At 36.1% G+C, this 18,912-nt stretch overlaps 1 protein-coding gene across 1 annotated transcript in view; it reads left to right on the forward strand.

The window, feature by feature from the left end:
- LOC111515847 (uncharacterized) overlaps positions 1-15,195 on the forward strand; it is a 29,751-nt gene extending 14,556 nt beyond the window's left edge. Inside the window, exons 3-8 of the mRNA XM_074184053.1 lie at positions 1,441-1,688; positions 4,644-4,802; positions 4,858-4,949; positions 11,180-11,448; positions 11,953-12,144; positions 14,971-15,195. Of these exons, the coding sequence (XP_074040154.1) occupies positions 1,441-1,688; positions 4,644-4,802; positions 4,858-4,949; positions 11,180-11,448; positions 11,953-12,144; positions 14,971-15,150 (1,140 nt within the window). The 3' untranslated portion in view covers positions 15,151-15,195. The remainder of the gene's footprint in view (positions 1-1,440; positions 1,689-4,643; positions 4,803-4,857; positions 4,950-11,179; positions 11,449-11,952; positions 12,145-14,970) is intronic.
- The last annotated feature ends 3,717 nt before the right edge of the window (positions 15,196-18,912 follow it).

Here is an 18,912-nt window from a genome sequence, read left to right on the forward strand (position 1 = left end):
CCCTTCCCAACATGGACCTTGTCAAGATGACAAGGTCATCTGCATAAGCTTGCAGATCTACTTTCATTCTATCGAGGGCATCTAGCATACTATCCATCAGGAGCGACCACAGAAGGGGAGATAGTACCCCATCTTGAGGGCAGAATTTGGAGACCCTGAACTTAATTGCCTCGCCTTGAAGAGTCGTAGTTGTAGTTCTGTTTACTAGCATGGCATAGATCCAGTTATGGTCGATTCTATACCTTTCCTAGCCAGATCATATAGATTTAGGTAGTGCATTGTCAAATGCTCCTTCAATATCCAGGGACAGGAATAACCTTCATGAATAGCAGAATGCTTGTATAAGATACAGTTATGGTTTACGCAAGTATGTTATCACTGCATTCCGAACTATTTTATGGTTAAACATGAAGGAGAGATACATATTGCATATTTGCTGATCAATCTACAAACTGAATAACTGTCCTAATGCTCCAGTTTATCTATCATCTAAAATTCTGAGAAGATCTGATATATTTCGTCTATCTGCAAGGTTGTCTTATAAATATTGTATTCCCTCATACAAAACTGTACTTTTTCAAATGTGATTTTCATATTCATCCGTAGATCTACAACTCCTTACCAGATTCTATGATAGCTCTCCTCATTAAATGCATTCTGAAGACTTGTTATTTAACTGCGCCAAGATTGGATAGCCGAAATTTCATTTCATTTCATTTTTTTTTTGTGATTCGCATTTGCTGGAATGATTCTCAATGTATGTGTTTTTTTCAAATCTTGATATTTTTACTTATGCCTCCAAATCTGTTGGTAATTTGGGGGGTTGCATGGAAGAGCAACAGTGTTGAATGCCACTTCTCTGATATTAGTTGTATATGGAAAGACTGTTCTGAAAATAAAAGATACGTCATTTTTATCATTGAATGTTATTATTGAATAATTTCACAGATTTCCGAACTCCTGTTTTGCTTTTCTAATTTCATTGTTGGAAGGTATCTGACTCTCTAGCTCGATGAAATAGTCAAAATTTTTGTTCAATTATGAAGAGTTTCGATAATTTCATTCAGTTGTCAATGTAATAATAGGTACTATGTGTCTCATCCTTTCTCTTCATATTATATTATTCATATCATTTCATGTCATATTATTACTTTATACTGAATAAACTTTCTTGCCTGAGATATTTTGAGCGTCCGATTGAAAGTGTTCACTACAAATATGAAAAATTAGAATTATTATGGGATTAGTTGTTGAACAGATCATCTGATGACATTCCAAAAAAAAATAAGTAACTGTATTCGAGTATTAAAGATACAATTGTGGTATCCCTAATGAGAAGGCGTATAAATTCGAAAAATGAAACACCTACTGAAATTCAAAGGAATATTTCAAATTTTCTATCATATGAACCTCATTACGTCATTTGTTTTCACTATCCAGGACTTAACGAATACCATGAAACTGATATGCGAAATAATGACTGAAGAACCCGAAGGTGGATCTGCCATGATACCGTTGGAAACTTTCATAGACCTATATCAATTTATTGCTCGAATAGATGGATCAAAACCAGTGAAATTGAAAAATACTCATTTCTCCGATTCTTTGCTGTCCCTATGGAGAGAAAAGACAGAGAAGGATGAACAACCCAAGGAAATTAAAGAAGAATCTGTGTTCGAGGAGGAAAGGTAATCAAAACATCTCTTGAGTGGTAATATTATCATCTGATCTTTCCATATTTCATGACATATTTGTAGAATTACAATTCTAGAAAACACGCTGTTAAGATATCGAATGCGAAGGACAAGTTACCTTAGCATAAGTTGAGACAGCATTATAACGAAATTATGGGTTATTTAGTAAGTTTTCCTCTGATCACTTCTGGATTATTTTATCAGCTCAGCACGCGTGTTCATACATTTTTTAATGAAGCGACCTTTTAACGACTAACCGTACCTAGTTCAATGAAAATGTTAGCAAGGAATCGCCTCTCAAATTCTTCCTAGCACCAGAAATCGTTTCAGGTATTCTTAGAACGAATACAAATTGAGAATAAACGGAAGCAAGAAATTGTAAGGTCAGTAAATTAGGAATGAATTTCCGTCTTATTCCAAGGGTATAAGATATTTCTGGTTAACTGTTGGTCATAATTTCACCATGTCCATAATTCAACCACTAATTCTGCAAAGTTGATTTTCAAAATGAATACACCCATGATTGCCAGTGTAGAATCCACAATGTTGAAAATTATGTTCTGACAGCGTTTTATCACCGTCCAAATGGATTTCTTTTATTATAATCATTTGTTAACCTATAATATCCCTTTGATTACAAGTCAACATTGATATATAGGATTCAAAACGAATTCAATATTCTCCGGAGAGTGGGACAAATGGATGAAGGCTGAGACCGCATTTGGTGGAAATGCTGACAGCAATTGCTTAAGGGTTTCAGACGCCTCGTGACAAGCCCTGCACCTTGTGTAAGGAACTTTTATACCCATCACGCGACTGCCTTAGACTGAGGTGTTGAAAACACCATCCTGGCAGGTCATGATGAACCCCTCAGTTTCCGTCCTCATCTCACTCATTATCATTTTTATTATTATTGAAAATTCGGGCTAGTGGACCTGGTTTCTGAAACATTTTGTCAGCTACTACTGTCGCAGTAGCGGACGAAATGTTTCATACTTCAAGTTTCATTCGAGAGAAGACGCAAGCATCATCACCCACACCGTGATGTGAGTGATCATTGGATCCGAGAATCATGTTTCCTAAACAGATGCAATGATCCAAAAATTATAGCTTAATGCATTTGTCCGGCCAAGATTTCTGCCTGTCTGCAAGCCAACATGATCTTGAGATTCGAGAGTAGAGAGGGCATCAGTCCACCAAGTTCTCCAATGATTATAATAATATCAATAATAATAATAATGGTGTTAATAATATTGAAACTATTTGGTTCACATCCTCATACAAGATGATAAGCCTGATGTAGTTCCTCTCGACTATCAGGGCAAGTCAATATTTGTAGTGGAGTTTTCAGCTCCTGGCGAAATAAATATCGTCCGCGAAGAGAAGGAAATATAAATGAAATATCAAGATTTTCTCCTCGAATTCTACAAACTCTATCCACTCCACTCTGTCAAGATGGTTGTTTCGAGTATTGGAGTTGTCATTGATTGATAATGCTGGCGCGCACTTCCGAATGTATCGCGGCTTTGAGATAGGTCTCGACCAGCGCAACCTGATAAAGTTAATTATTATTATTGGAGGCCCTAATTCGGTATAGCTTCCTGCGTGTTCTGATTGTCTCCACTGGTGGTGTGATGCGAGTATCCTCTCAAGCAACCGCGCTTACGGGTGGTAGAACTGACACTTTTACCACTTCCTTAGCTATCTGCTCCTGCCACCGAAGATGAGAGACACACTCCCTTAGGTTCTAGGCGGAAAAACATTATACTCCGGAAAAGTTTCACACCAAGAAGCATTTACCAAGTACCATTTACCAAGTTGCTACTCTCGTAGCAACGCTTAAGCTGTCTCTAAGCTGGTTGTTCTGGGGACCTCTTTCTTCATTTTCCACAATCAACTATTTAGTGTATCAGGTCATCACCCCAATGGACCCACGTTCGATATCGGGAGAAGAGATGAGTTCTCCCTCCCAGGTTCGCCTAGGCTGCCTGTTTGGTTTTGCACTATTTGCTCGGGTGAGTGATAACGCAACTCACCATAGGCATGATATATTGCATGGACATTCTTGTTCAACTCATTATCTTTATCATCGTTATTTGTAATTTTCCGGAGGTTAGGTCCTGATACATCCGGAAGAGCGCGCCAGCATCATCAACCAATGATCACTGCTCACAACTTGAGGTAAGTGATCATTGAGACTGAGAATTATGTGTATTACGTGGACGCTTATTTCGTCAATAACGTATTATTATCAATTTTCCGAAAGGGTTAGCTGGTTGGGCCGTCTTCGAAGCTTTGATACAGTCGGGCGGGCGCGCCAGCATTATCAACCAATGACTACTCCCCACACCGTGAGGTAAGTGACTATTGGGTCTGAGAATCATGTTCCACAAGCTGATGCAATGAGCCAGAAATGACAACCTTCCGCACTCATCCGATTAAGATTTATAATTACCATTATTATTAAAATTATCATTATAATTATTATCAATATTATCGTCATAATGTTGAGCATACAATTCCACGAGTTGGTCGATAATTTTGTATTGTGTCAAGTTGGATACCAATATGTTTTGGCCTATTCACGTCACTGTTGGCTTCTTAGAAACATGGAACATCATTTCCATATACGAAGTTGAACATGAATGATTTATTAGGTTCAAAATGAGTTGATTGTAGAAAGAACTTTCCAAATACCTTCTTTCTCGAATTGAAGGGGTTATATTTTTAGGAGTGAATAATTTTTGGGAAAGAATGTTTCTGGCTTTCTACTACTCCATCTTGATACAAAAAATTATGGAAGATTCCCACATTTTTTTGTATCAAGATAGAGTAGTAGAAAGCCAAAAACTTTCTTTCCCAAGAAACCTTCTTTCTCCTTCTTCAAAATATTTTTCCTCAAAACCACAAGGTTATATTCCATACTAATGAACAATTTTCATTTTGTAGTTTGGTGAGTCAACCATTGGAGGCATCAGAGTCGGAAGAGTCGGTAAAACATTATACCAAGGAAGAAATTTCATGTCCCAGTTTGGTCGGAGACGATGATTATTCTGTGGATTATTATATTCCGGAAGCAGGAGAAGAAGAAGAAGAAGAAGCTGTTGCGTATGTTTTTGTAGACATAAAATTACCAAATGTTTATCTTTGAGCATCCCTTTAGGCCTTCAGACGGTTTCACAGGAGAACCTTTGGACCTTTATGCGTTACATGGCGAAGACGATTATGAAGTGGCAGGTGAAAGGGAAAAATATGGTAAGAACATATACCTTTAAATTCAGTTTCATCAGATTATTCATATGATTGTAATCAGAATAAGTCCGAAAACTGTATCGAGGAGAGAAACATACGTATAATAAAATCAATATTTCGAAATGGGATCTCAAAACATTCATGTCTCTCAACGTATCTACACAGAAGCTTCTGGTAACTGCCTACTGAAAAACAATTACTTCTCCAGCTGATACCATGATGAAAATTGATCTATATCGGATAGACATTTATGCAAGATACCTCACATAGGTTAGTTTCTTGTTAATGCAGCAGCAGGACCACGCTGAAACCAATCGGGTAGACAGGCTTCAAGTTATTACCTCTTATCATTGTAGAAAAGAACCGACCCAAATAGCAGTGTACCTGGGACTCGACTGATTTCAATGCGGATTGACTGTATGTATAAAACTTTCGTCTGAGAGAAATATATGTGTAGCCAGTGACCCGCCCCGGCTGATGCTGAATACTAAATATACATATAAGTATGTGCGATCGCTGCTAATCATAAACTACTATGGGGCAAAGCTACCCCATGCCCCCTCCCGGGTTGAATGCCCTGAGATAAAATCTTCCCCACACGGTTACTGTGTGCAGAACATTGCATCTCGTCCATCCACCCTCACTCTTATGAGTGGACCTCAACCTACTGATGGGCACTTCAGCAAGATTGACATCTGACTTAAAGCCAGCCTTTAGATGCTAATCTAATACTTTATTGAATCGTGACTTTACTTTGATGTAATTATTGCATGGGGGCCCCTAAAAACTAACCGGAGACGAGTGTCGCGAACAAGTGTTTCTCAGTGGATAAGCAAAAGAAGTGAGTTTGAAATCTTGAAGTTTTTATACTTACTGGAGCCGCCTGATAGCGACTCTCGGGGGTGGTCTCTGGTTCTGCTTCGTTGGCCTTCTGTGTTTATTTCTTTTTCGAAATCTGGGGTCATCCCTATTCAATGCTTCGTGTAAATCGCGTGTCAATGGATTGTCGTGCGATCGGATTCTGTCGAACACGTTGTCTGTGTGTTTTCACATATACGCGTCTACGTAGTGGATGTTCAGGTTCCGGAATATATATACATATATATATATATATATATATATATATATATATATATATATATATATATATATATATATATATATGTATATATATATTCTGGATATTTCGCCTGTATGTGGCTGGTAGTAATTGTAATTGGTGGTAATACGGTCTTTATTATCAGCAACTTCACTTGGAGTCCCATGTTGCTTTTGCGACCAATAATTGGATATAGGTTCTTTCTGGCGGCTCTCGCCAGCCCTATTCTCTGTCGTTCGTGTGTCCTGAACGTTAGTCTTCTGTCGAGGGTGACTTCCAGGTATTTCTCTTCGTTGGTTCACGAAATCTCTTGTCCGTTGAAGGTGATGTTTCCTTCCGGGTGTACCAGCCTATGGGTGAACAGTATCGCCTGACTTTTGTATGCTGATTTTCCAAAGGTTGGCCCATTTCTCTAGTCTACTCGTCTGCTGTTGCAAGTATCTGGTGACATGTGCTTGGCTTGTTGATCTCGACAGAAGGGCTGTGTTATCCGCGTAGAGTGCCAACTTATTGAATTTGTTCTTTGACTTGGGCACGTCTGCTGTGTATACCGAGAAGAGGTGTGGCGAAAGGACTACACGTTGTGAGACTCCTGCTTCCAGTAATCGCATGGTGGAGAATTCTTGTTCTACTATGCAGTGACATCGCCTGTCAGCTAGAAAATATTCGATTGTCTCATTTTGGCTAGTAGTCCGTCGTGTCAATCTCTGTCGAACGCCTTGGAGGCGTCTAGGAATATCTCTCCGGTGATGATTCGTTCTGCCACTTTGCTTATGGAAGGGGTTAAGCTTATTGGCCTATGGTTATACGGAAGTATGTGGTTGCCGCTAGACCCTTCCTTGGTAGGGCTTTTAGTGCACGGTTTGGAATTTGATCCGGGCTTGGGGTTTTCCGAGTGGCTAGGCACCTTACGATGCCTCTCTTCCTCGGGTGATGTCGGTGTCAGGGGTTGCGCGTTGTCCCTTTGTTGCCGTCTTATCCTTCGTACTGTCTCTTTGACCTGGTTTTCGATTTTTTCTACTTTGTTCGTGAATTACTACACTGCCTTTCGAAGTTGTCAGCAAATGCTTACACTTTCTCTTGGTCCGTGTTGACGATTCCTTGCTCGCCGTGTATAGGCGGACATGGTTTTTGGTGTCCCTTCCTAAGAACTTTCTACATACTCCATGCAGATTGGTCTTTGGAGGGCGAAGCGAGGCCTTCGACACGCTATTTATAGGCACGCGCCGCCGGCCCCCAACCGGTACCGCCGCAACTGCCTTCCCTGCATGAGTTACAAATACTAGCGAAACACTAGTTGATTATGTCTTGAGTAATCTCAATAATTTAAAAACTGAAGTTCATAATTGCCCCAAAATCACTGATCACTCGATAATATCAGTCAATTCAATTAATTGCATCAAATTTGAAGTTAATGTGAAGCAATTCAGAAAACTTAATGTTGAAAATTTAGATAATATTAAAATTAGTCTTATGATGCAAACTTTCAATTTGGACTCCGCTAATGTTGAAATTATTTATCGCGATCTCTTGGAAAAATGTGAAAAAGTAATCAACGATATGGCGCCTATAGAACAATGTCGATATAAGTCAAATATTCCATGGTTCGATTATGAAGTATTTGATAAAATTCAATTAAGGGACAGAGCTTACAGAGATTTCCGAAATAACTCTAATAATGAAACTCAAAGTAAATGGCAAATTTTCAAACGGTTTAGAAATGAGGTGACAAATCTTCTGAAAGTAAAGAAAAGGCAGTACTATTTTGATAAGATTGATATATTCAGAAACAATCTAAAAGAAATGTGGAAAACACTAAAAAAATTAGTTAATAAAAATGATCTGAACACTCCACTCAATATAATTTTTGATAAATTAGATGGGCAAAAAACTATAAAAGACAACTTAGAAATAGCACAAAGTTTTAATCACTACTTTATTGAAAGCATTCACAGTATAGTTCATAGTATAAATATTAATGAAGACTGGACCAACTTAAATAATAATATATACATGCCATTCGATAAATTTGAAGTACTCACAATGCCTCACTTACGAAAAATAATCCGCGGCATGAACAATAAATTTTCTATTCATGAAATATTGAACTGTAGGATGCTGAAGGAGATATTTGAAACTATAGGACATGCTATTCTGAATTTCGTTAATACCTACATCGTTAACTACTGGTGAAATTCCACAAAGTTTGAAAATTAGCACTATTGTACCAATTCAAAAAGTTCCTAATACCAATAAAGCTGATGAATTTCGCCCAATCAATAATTTACCACCTATCGAAAAATTACTCGAAGTGGCTGTATACGATCAGTTATTACATCATGTTGAGTCAAATTGTATTTTAATGAATAATCAGTAAGGGTTTCGAAAACAGTTTTCATGCGAGTCCGCGTTACAATGAACCTTATGCCATATAAAAACTCAATTGGATAATAAGAAATATGTAATTACTGTGTTCCTTGATCTGAAGAGAGCATTCGAAACCATTGATCGTAAAATATTGTTGGATAAACTCAAGCAATATGGGATAAGGGGCAAGGTATATCAATGGCTAAATAACTACCTCCAGCAACGTAGCCAAAGGGTACGTTTCAAGTCTGAAGCTATGATATTCACAAGTAAATACAGATATGATACCATTAATATTAATAGCCTTAACCTAAACATCAATAATGAACAAATTGAAATTGTATCGAATATCAAGTATTTGGGCTTCCAGTTGGATAACTTTCTGAACTTCAATACCCATTTCAATTATATTCATAAAAAAATTTCAAAAAAACTTTATTTTTTCTCTCGTATAGCCCAGGAATTATCAACCGAAACATAAATTACGGTATATAATTCAATTATTCAGCCGCATTTTGATTATTGCTCATCAGCCTGTTTTTGTTTGATCTTACTAAGCTGAATATGCTACAAAAACTTCAAAATCGTGGCATGAGAATAATTCTGAGAACTAATCGTCTCACCCCCATAAGATCTATGTTAGCAACGCTTAATTGGTTCTCAGTCGAAAAAAGATTGTATTATTTCACAATGATTTTTGTATATAAAATATTGAATAACCTGGCTCCTGTTTACTTTCACACATTTATAATATTGAATAGAGACATTCACACTTATAACACTCGGGGTAAAAATGACATTCACATTAGCAGCACTGCTTATCGCAGTACTATGAACTCTTTATTTTTCATAGGTTTCCAAGAATTTAATAAACTACCAGACTTCATTAAAACATCATCATCGTTGAATTTGTTTAAAAAACAATTGAAAGAACTTATTAAGATGAAAAAGATAACGTATTGAAAGCAATTCTTGTAATTTTTGTAATTCTACTAATTCTATTAATTCTATTTTTAAAATTGTGATTTTCGTATATTATTGCTGCATTGTATTTCTTTTTTTTGTGTTTGTCTAATGTTGTATATATACACCGTTGATTTAATTGGGATATATATGTATATTAGGGTTACCTATTTTTGAAATAAAGATCTATCTATCTATCTATCTTCGAAAATATTTATTCGAACTACATGCTGTGAAGGGTCATATTGATCTATATTAAATGCACAATGTATACAAGGTATAGAGATTATTACTGTATTGCTTAAAATTGCTTCATCGAGGATGAAAAATGGTTATTATGGTTTCTTCCTGAGATAATTTCTTGTAGACCTTTTTGAAGTGTAGGTACAATACTGTAGTACATTATTTTGATCTATCTCGTAGAGTTGAGCCTTCGTTTGCAATGTAAGTGCAAAAATGTTTTTATCAACTACATCACATTGGAAACCTCTAAAGGTATCAGTGTTCCTCTACTATACTATGCATGTTATATACATGTAAACTTCCCTCTTGAATCACTCTATCTATTAAAAATTCCGTATCAAAATCCGTTGCGTAGTTTCAAAGATCTAAGCATACATAGGGACAGACAGCGGGAAGCGATTTTGTTTTATACTGTATAGTGATGTACCAATATTCCAACAGATATCAAAATGGGAGTGAAGACGAATAAGAAAATAAATATTTCGTACCCTAAAGGTACCTATGCAGTGGAATCTGGTAAATGTCTACTGGAAAATAACTGTTTCCCTGGCTAATACAATGCTAATTGTGATATTAGACGAGGAAGTAGTTGTCTTCCGGCAGTTATTTACCAAGCTATTTTTCAAGTACGTTGGGAGAGATTGAATAATAATATTTATTTTTCACACGTTAGTTCATTCTGACGTTGAAAAATTTATCAGAATATTAGTGCCAATCGTGTATTAACTTCAATCAAGCGTTCTACCGCAGTATCTATCTTAAGAACTAGAATCTATTTCACTTCTTTGGTGAAGACGATCAGATTCAATGATTGGTGTCATACTTAATCATTTGAGAAATAAAAATTTCACGCTCTTGTTGAGTTTTGGTTAACTGAAAATCTGCAAGAGCGTTTCGTGAGTTTCTGTAGAAAACTGACTGCTATCGTCACAGACTCCAACTCACTGATATTGATGAACAAAATTGTCGTCAGAATGTTACACCATTTATAATTTTGGTGGAAAAGATCTTGAATAGATTACATCATAACTGTATCTAAGGTTAACTTTGATATTGTCCTACACTGTCACATTCTTAGCGTATTTAAATAACACTTCATTGTGCGATTTTCACTAAAAGTTTTACAAAAACGCAACACGTGTTTCGCCATTCAATGGCTTCTTCGGGCGCGTCTTTACACAAAGTCATTTATTGATTGCTTACGTATTTAGGTGACACTTGAATGAGCCGGAAGAAGCTATTGTATAGTAAAACACCTGGTATGATTTTGTGAACTGTTTGAAAAAAAATTTACAGAAAAGTATTGCTGAATACGTCATTACATACTTTCATCAAATATTGGCTGAGTCTATCACATACATTGATATAGTGATTAATCTGACGCTATAATGTTTAAAATTGATCGTCTTATATTTATGGCAAAGGTCCAGTTTCAAGCTTGCAAATTCCCATATATTCCTAATTATTTACACAAAATACTAGCATAGCTGGGTTGAATGGTTGAAAGTTAATGAAGACGAACTTTTCCTTACACTCTAACACCTATTTCAATTTTTCATAGATTTGACATCAGAGAATTCCGAAACAAGACACATTGCTCCAGAGGAAGGGGAAAAGGAAGATGGAGGAATAGAAGAGCATTTGGAGGGAGAATTAGAAAAACATGTTGAAGAAGGAAAACATATTGAAGAGAAAGAGAGTGCTGGTGATCATACAATAGAGCCAACCGCTTATGAATCTGTTGATACTATACAAGAAATACCTAGAAAAATAGAGCCTGATGACTTCGAAGATGAAAAAACTCTTCTCGAGGACCTTCAAAGATTGAAAGTAAGTTGAATGAAGGGTATTTTGAGCGAAACTAATATTGACATACTTTCACAATCAAATGATTAAAAGTGATTTTTGTCATATATGAAATTGCATTAATCGTTTTCTGGTTTCCTGTTTCTACATATACCTATATAAAAGTGACAACTCTGAAAAAAAAAAAGAAAAGAAAAACAGATATCAAACCCAGAACAAATATCATTTATTTGGTATGCTTCATACACAATTAAGAAATTGAAAGTTATTTTTATAAAATTAGAATCAAGTAGAAACCTAAGGGTTTTAATTGGACAATGAACTCGCTTTATTGAAAAACTGGTTGATATTCACAATTTTTTTATTAAAAACTGTTCAATCTTCCTCTTGAAGGTGATTACTTGGTGATCGAAACACGTGTTGAGGTGTTAAAATACTGGTTTGGTGTTGGGATAAAACTCCAGTATATGACTTTATTCTGTTTGGTTGTTCAACACTCTAGGTTGATACAATACACTTTGATTTAAGGCTCTTCAACAAGAAATTGCCGGAGAAACCGACGAAGAAGTTGAAAAGTACAAATGCAAATTAATTGAAGAAATGCCTCTGACAGAATCCCAGCAGGAGGCTATAAAAGAGTTCCAGGAGGTAGAAGTAGAAAAGGAGCCAGAAGAATCAGTCAAAGCGGAAGAATCTGAAGAAGATGATAAAGAAAAGAAGGTATAGGGTTGTTCCTATATGTGAATATGATTCATTCTTTTTTCAGTTGATAATCAATACTCTTTTGAAAACGTATAGTTTGATACGAGATGATCTATTCGTGGGTTGGAAGTTGCAAGAGATTATGAGTCCTGTTTTATGTGATAAGAGGTTATGGAGCTTGGATTCTGGGGTATTGGGGTTTGTTATGATATAATATGAGGTTTAGAGTTATGGATTCTCTATACAGGGTGTAACTGATAAGTGTGAAACATTTAAGGAGGTGATTCCTCCTCAAAAAAAAAGATAGGATCTTTCATATATAGAAACTTTATTGGAGCATCCCTTGTTAAGATACAGCCCCTTAAAGGGGGTACATAAAATTTGTATAAAATTTTTTTTCACAAGCACTGTACTACCAAAAAGACACTTAGCCAGTAATTTATTTGGTTTACCCCATGGTTGTAAGGGGCAACAACTAAAATTTATTTCCAATGTAACTTTTTGTCTTATTATTTGTTTACCATTCAAAAATTTATTTCCGATAGCCTTTTTCATTCTAAACAAAAAATGTCTCTTGGGTTTTTTGCCCAAAATAAACCAGTTCGCAGCAAAAAATTATTTTACGAACAACTACAGAGATACATCGTCATAAATACGAACTGGATTTATTGTTATTTTGTAGTTAGTACCTGCATTAAACGATCAAAGGGTAATAAACAAAACTAATTTATTAATAACAAAACACACAACATTTAGAAATCATAGTAAATGTTCAATATGTCTACCTTCAGACATTACGCATGCGTCTAGACGTCGACGACGTAGACGTCTAGACGCTGTCAATGGCCCCAAATAGAGAAATCGAGAAGATTGAGATCCGGGGATCGAGCGGGCCAGTTATGTAGTCCTCGGCCTATCCACTGATTTGCATATGTTTCAGGTAAATGCTGATGTGCTACTTGACTAAAATGGGTGGGAGCCCCATCACGTATAAAAAACATATCCCTTTTGACACCCAAAGGAACTTCCTCCAGCAGTACCTACTGGATGCACTACTCTAAAAAATTGAAAGTATACCTCACCATTTAATCGAGGAGGTAGAAATGAGGCCCAATTAAATCATCTCCAATAACTCCGAGCCACACGTTAAGAGAAAACTGTTCTTGATGGTTAGTTTAAACAATAGCGTGAGGGTTTTCATCAGCTCATATGTGTTAATTATGAAAATTAATAATCTTGTCCCGAGAAACACTACATTCGTCTGTGAATTCTATCGTCTTCAGAAAGTCACAATTTCTTCTAATCATTTCCAGCATCCAATTGCAAAATTCAAGATGGTTCGGAAAGTCTCGCGGTAACAGTGCCTGTACTCGTTGCAGATGGTAAGGGTATAAGAGTTGTTCCTTCAAAATTCGAAATACCGTCATATGATCAACATTTAGCTGGAAAGCGATCTTTCTAGTACTGGTAGTAGGTTGTTCTTCAATCAAATTAAGTACTGTTTCCTCAAGCTGTGATGTTCGTACTTCTCGATGGCTACCACAATCCTGCGTTCTTTTGTCGAATGAACCATATTCTTGTAATCGTTGATGAAGTCGAGCAAATATTCTATGTGAAGGATGCTGCCGTTGAGGATATATTTCAGCATATTTTCTAGAAGCTTCTAACCCATTCCCCTACGACAGACCGTAAACGGAATGCATATCAGCTATTTCCTCATTTGTGTATGCCATTTTAATAACAAGTGAATTATTAAAGTAACAAATTAATAAAAAAACAACAACACACAATTAGTATCAATTCAATTTCGAAAATTCACAAACTGACAACGTCATACCAATTTAATTGTCACTATCGCTAATAGCGACCTACTAGATAGATTAGTTTCATATTTTCGCATTTATGACGATGTATCTCTGTAGTTGTTCGTGAAATTATTTTTTGCTGCAAACTGGTTCATTTTGGGCAGAAACCGATTAGATATTTTTTGTTTAGAATAAAACAGGATGTTTTACATTGAAAATAAATTTTAGGGGTTACGTTTTCCACCCCTTACAACCATAGGGTAACCAAATAAATTACTGGCTAAGTGTCTTTTTGGTAGTACAAAACGTCAGGTTAATTTCAATATTGTAACTTTTTCAGTGCTTGTGAAAAAAATTGTTATACAAATTTTATGTACCCCCTTTAAGAAGCTGTATCTTAACAAGGGATGGTCCAATGAAGTATCTTTATATGAAAGATCCTATCTTTTTTTCGATGAGGAATCACCTCCTTGATTGTTTTACACTTATTTAGTTACATTCTGTATAGAGATATGATAGCGTGCAAGGTTACAGGAGATCTAGTTATGGAGTTGGAGGTTGTTTAATTTAGAACTATGAATAGTGGATTATGGAGTTTACAGTGGAGGAGTTTGGAATTGAGGGTTTTCATTGAAATGTTCTGAGTTGTTTTTAATTTATTTTTCGGATGACAAATGTATATATTCATGTATATAAATACATAAATACTGTAAAACTAACGAACCAATGTTAACAATTGCCAAAAAGCTACATAATCCAGAAGTAACATGAACTACTTTTTATTCAGATATACCCACGGGACCAGTTATATGGGGGTAAATTCGTTATGTTGTGTTGTTGAAGCGGAAAAAGGCGCGGAAAAAATACTATATACATACATATTCTGTAATTATTTCAGTTCAATCTGTGAATCGTGGACTTGAATTAGTTTCACGATAAAATAACAACTTGTAATTCAATTTTCTTTCGACCTTCAGTCCAATCCGCATTACTAACTGTTGTTGACAAAGTATATATTTGAAATGTTATACATTTTCAGCATGTTCCTGATGAAGTCTACGTGGATACAATTCCAGGCATAGGACCTGTAGTTCCAGAAAATTTGATAGAGGCAGTCTGTGGGTACATGAAAAGTGTTTCTGTTATTCAGCATGGAATGGTGATGCCCAGAAATATTAGACACTATAATTGTCCTCCACTTGAACTCTTGGAATACTAAATATGTACTTGATACCGAAATAAAAATTTTGCACATCCAGCTTCAGATTTTGTTTTGATTCATATAGCGTATTTAGTAGGCGAATGAATATCGGTAAGTCAACCGATACTCCCTACTCTGGTATCGTATACTCAATCGCAAAAAATATAAGAGTGATGTCCTCGAATCAAAGATGTTTTCAAAATATCAAATAATGAGTATAATGAATCGTCTTAAAATACCAACCACTCGTAACGACGTTGAGAAACATTATCAATAACCGTCAAAAATACTGAAAAATAATCAATATAATGAAACTGCGAACAAGAATGGATAGTTCATGGTTGCAGGGCTTTCTGCAAGATTTGACTAATGCAATAATATAATTAATGTTTAACCATTGACGCTGAATTTGGTCATTATTACGCCTTGGTCGAAGACGAAACGGACTGGTTTAAGTTTGACGATAGTAGTGTCACGAAGTGTTCTGACGATGTATTGAATTTATTGGAGCCTCTGGAGACACCCTACATTTTGTTTTATGAGAGAGAGGACATTGACAGATTATATGGGGCTGCAGTTTTTCCGGGTTTTCCTGCAGCTGAAAAAGCAAATGCGCCGCTGGAATCAATGAAGTCGCCCCGGAGCGCCAATTAATTTTTATTGTTGTTTTATAATTTCACGAATAAAATCTTTATCTCCAGAAAATTGTTATAAATAACAAAATCGAAAGTTATCTAGTGTCGAATCTACATCTCAACAATAATACTACGGAAGTGGGCGGATGATGAACAGTGATCCCAATAACATGCTTGTCGTTGTATACAGATGAGTCGAAAAACCGAACATGAGTTGGGAGGTGGAAAATATTGGTCCGGCCAATCGGACAATAACTGTCTTCTAGACAGAAGTATATGCAATCAACAGAGAGGCTATACTCAAGGTATTGAGGAGTAATAGCTGGAGTGAATGGTCTGATAATTTCGTGAGAAACTGGAAAAACTAGTGGACCAAAACAGATTGATTCTACGCCTTCTACCTAGACACTCAGGAATCAAAAGAAACGAAATAAATGAGTGTGTTAGATATGGATCATAAGCCGATATATGACCCCTTGAACAGCAATGGAGGTAGTAAATACTATGGTATAGGATCACATCAGAAAATGCTTCAAAATGATATATAGAAGAAATGGGAAAATACACAGAAGGCAAGTGATTTTTGGAAAACCCAAATCATTCGCTTTTTTTTTATTTTTTGAGCAATGTTCTCTAATATTTTAGGCCTGACGTTTTATCTGCGATTGCGAGAGAAATTATCGAAAGCGATACGGCAATGATGAAAGTGATCTTTGCTGCCTGCAGTACATAAAATGTTTTCCGTATAGCAGTTTGGGAACTCAAATATCTGGTTGCAGATATACATAGATAGGTTACGTCACAAAAAAATGCAACAAATCCTGTTTTTAGTGACATGAAAAAAAACACTTTTCGTATCATCATCAGAGTCTGAAGCAGTTGACATATTTCTTTGAAAACTAGATACGACTCATATGCTATTCTGAACAGAGACGTCGCCATGGGGGGGAATGGGGGTAGCTCACCCCTCTGCTTTTTCGACTTGGGAGAAAGTTGGGAAATTTTGGGCCGATAGAAAATTTGGGAGATAGAAAAAAATAATAGCGAAAAAATGAGTGAAAATTAAAAAAATAAAAATGAGAGGAAAGAAAGGGAGATATAATAAGAAAAGGGAGAGGTAATAAGAAAAGGGAAAGAACCGGGAGAAGGTTGGGATTTCCCAACATGCATAACTTGGAGATCCCATACTTTGAAATTCTGAGTTGTTTGAAAACTTCAAAAAAGTTTAATTTATTCCAAGTAAGAGAACAGTCCTGAACAGTCCACAAATTTTGAAGTAATAATTTTACAAAATTTCGAACTTTTCGCTGTTTTTTCGACTTGGAAAAGTTGGGAAATTTCGGGCCGTGAAGATAGAAAAAATAATAGTAGATATAAAACAATAAGCACAATATTATTTAAGTGTTGTTTCCTTTCATTTGTATTGAATATTCCTATACATGGTGGATATGGTGGAAGACCAAGGACCTTAGTCCATAATAGAATAATTCGCATAATTATTTTTATGATTACCAAAATTTATTTTCGTTTGTGCATAACCTAACGGGTATAAGCATTCAATCAATCTTTGGATAGCTAAGTAAGAAAATTAATATATTACAGTAGTAATTAATCCCTCGGCTTTCATTTTTTCGAAAGTTGGGAAATTTTGTTGGTGGGGTTGGGAAAATTTGAATTCTGAATATAAGAGAACCTGATCCAATGAACTGAAGATAATGAAGAGAAGAACAGACCAAACAGAAAAGCTCCAGTACATTGTAGTATACTTCATTCCATAACTCTGACTATGAAAAATTTGACTCACTAATAATACGTGATAAGATAAGATATTCCTGAATTGCTACATCAAGGATAAAGCTACTTCATAATTGCTGAAAATTTGAAATAAAAAACTTTAGCACAAATTCGAGAAGAGCTGCAAAAAGTACTTGTTAGTTAATGCAAAAAAGGTACCAAAACCTGACATTTCAGGAGGGTGGCACTTTGAACAGTTTCCGCAATATTCGGGTTATATTTGAAATTTGAAGTATTTTTTTTTATTCAAATTTACCCGCATTAACCATATGGGTTATTAGCGGGGTTCGATACATTTTATATGTCACACAATATATTTACACAGGAAAGTAACCAGTCTGTCAATGTTCTGTGGGGTGAGGATTGCTCGTAGGTCGCCGGGAAGGCTGATAGCACGTCTCTGTTGTTGGTAGGATGGACAATCCAGAAGAATCTGGTTTACATCCATGTTTGTTTGGCAGGTTTCACATTTTCTGGCCACATCTCGTTGAAGGAGGTGTTGATGTGTTAGCTTGGTATGGCCAGTGCGAAGCCTGGTGAGAATCACTCGGTACCTTCTACACAACCCCATGTATTGGACGGGATTCAGATTCGGGTTTATTTGTAATAGCTTGTTATTTTGATATTTATGCCATCTGTCATACCAAATATTCCGTGTATACGTTTTCATAACGGACTTCATGTCTGTATATGGTATTTTTGATATAATTTTGGCAGATGGATCTGTACTGGCATCTTTTGTAGCTATGTCTGCCTTTTCATTACCAGGAATGCCTATATGGGATGGGATCCATACCAGTTCGATATTTTTTCATTGGAGTCTCATCTCGTATAACTGTGTCTTGGATGTTCTTTAGTATGGGATGTTTTGGGTAGGGCTGGAAATTTGAATTATTGACAAGCCGCTTGTAGCTACATAGACACAAATTATTTTACAATCAACATCGACTGGTTAGCGACTCAACTTCATAGAATTCATTCTTATTAGTCAGTGGGCTATGCTTGAAGACTGGCAGTAAACAAATATAAAGAAATGAACTTTAAACGTTCAAGCCAGTCTCAGATATATCTACACAGTAGGTTGAATGGACTGACGCCTATCAGAAAACAACTACTCCCTGGCTAATACCACGAATGGCGTTGGATTATACCAGACAGGCGTCAGTGCAGGAATCTTTACAGACAATTTCCTGCATATGCAATTGGCAATACAACTGAAAGAGTCAACTTTCAATTTTGGAACGGACACACTTGCAGACCAGTTTCGGGCTCATTAGCCTCTCATCAGTGCAAGATAGTTGCCATCATCGACCTAAAGTCAATGATATTCCATAATTGGAAATGTGGAAAG

This window comes from Leptinotarsa decemlineata, unplaced genomic scaffold (assembly GCF_025532065.1).
Source record: "Leptinotarsa decemlineata unplaced genomic scaffold, Ldec_3_MD MMD2_tig00026354_RagTag_RagTag, whole genome shotgun sequence".
In the NCBI taxonomy this organism is placed as follows: domain Eukaryota; kingdom Metazoa; phylum Arthropoda; class Insecta; order Coleoptera; family Chrysomelidae; genus Leptinotarsa; species Leptinotarsa decemlineata.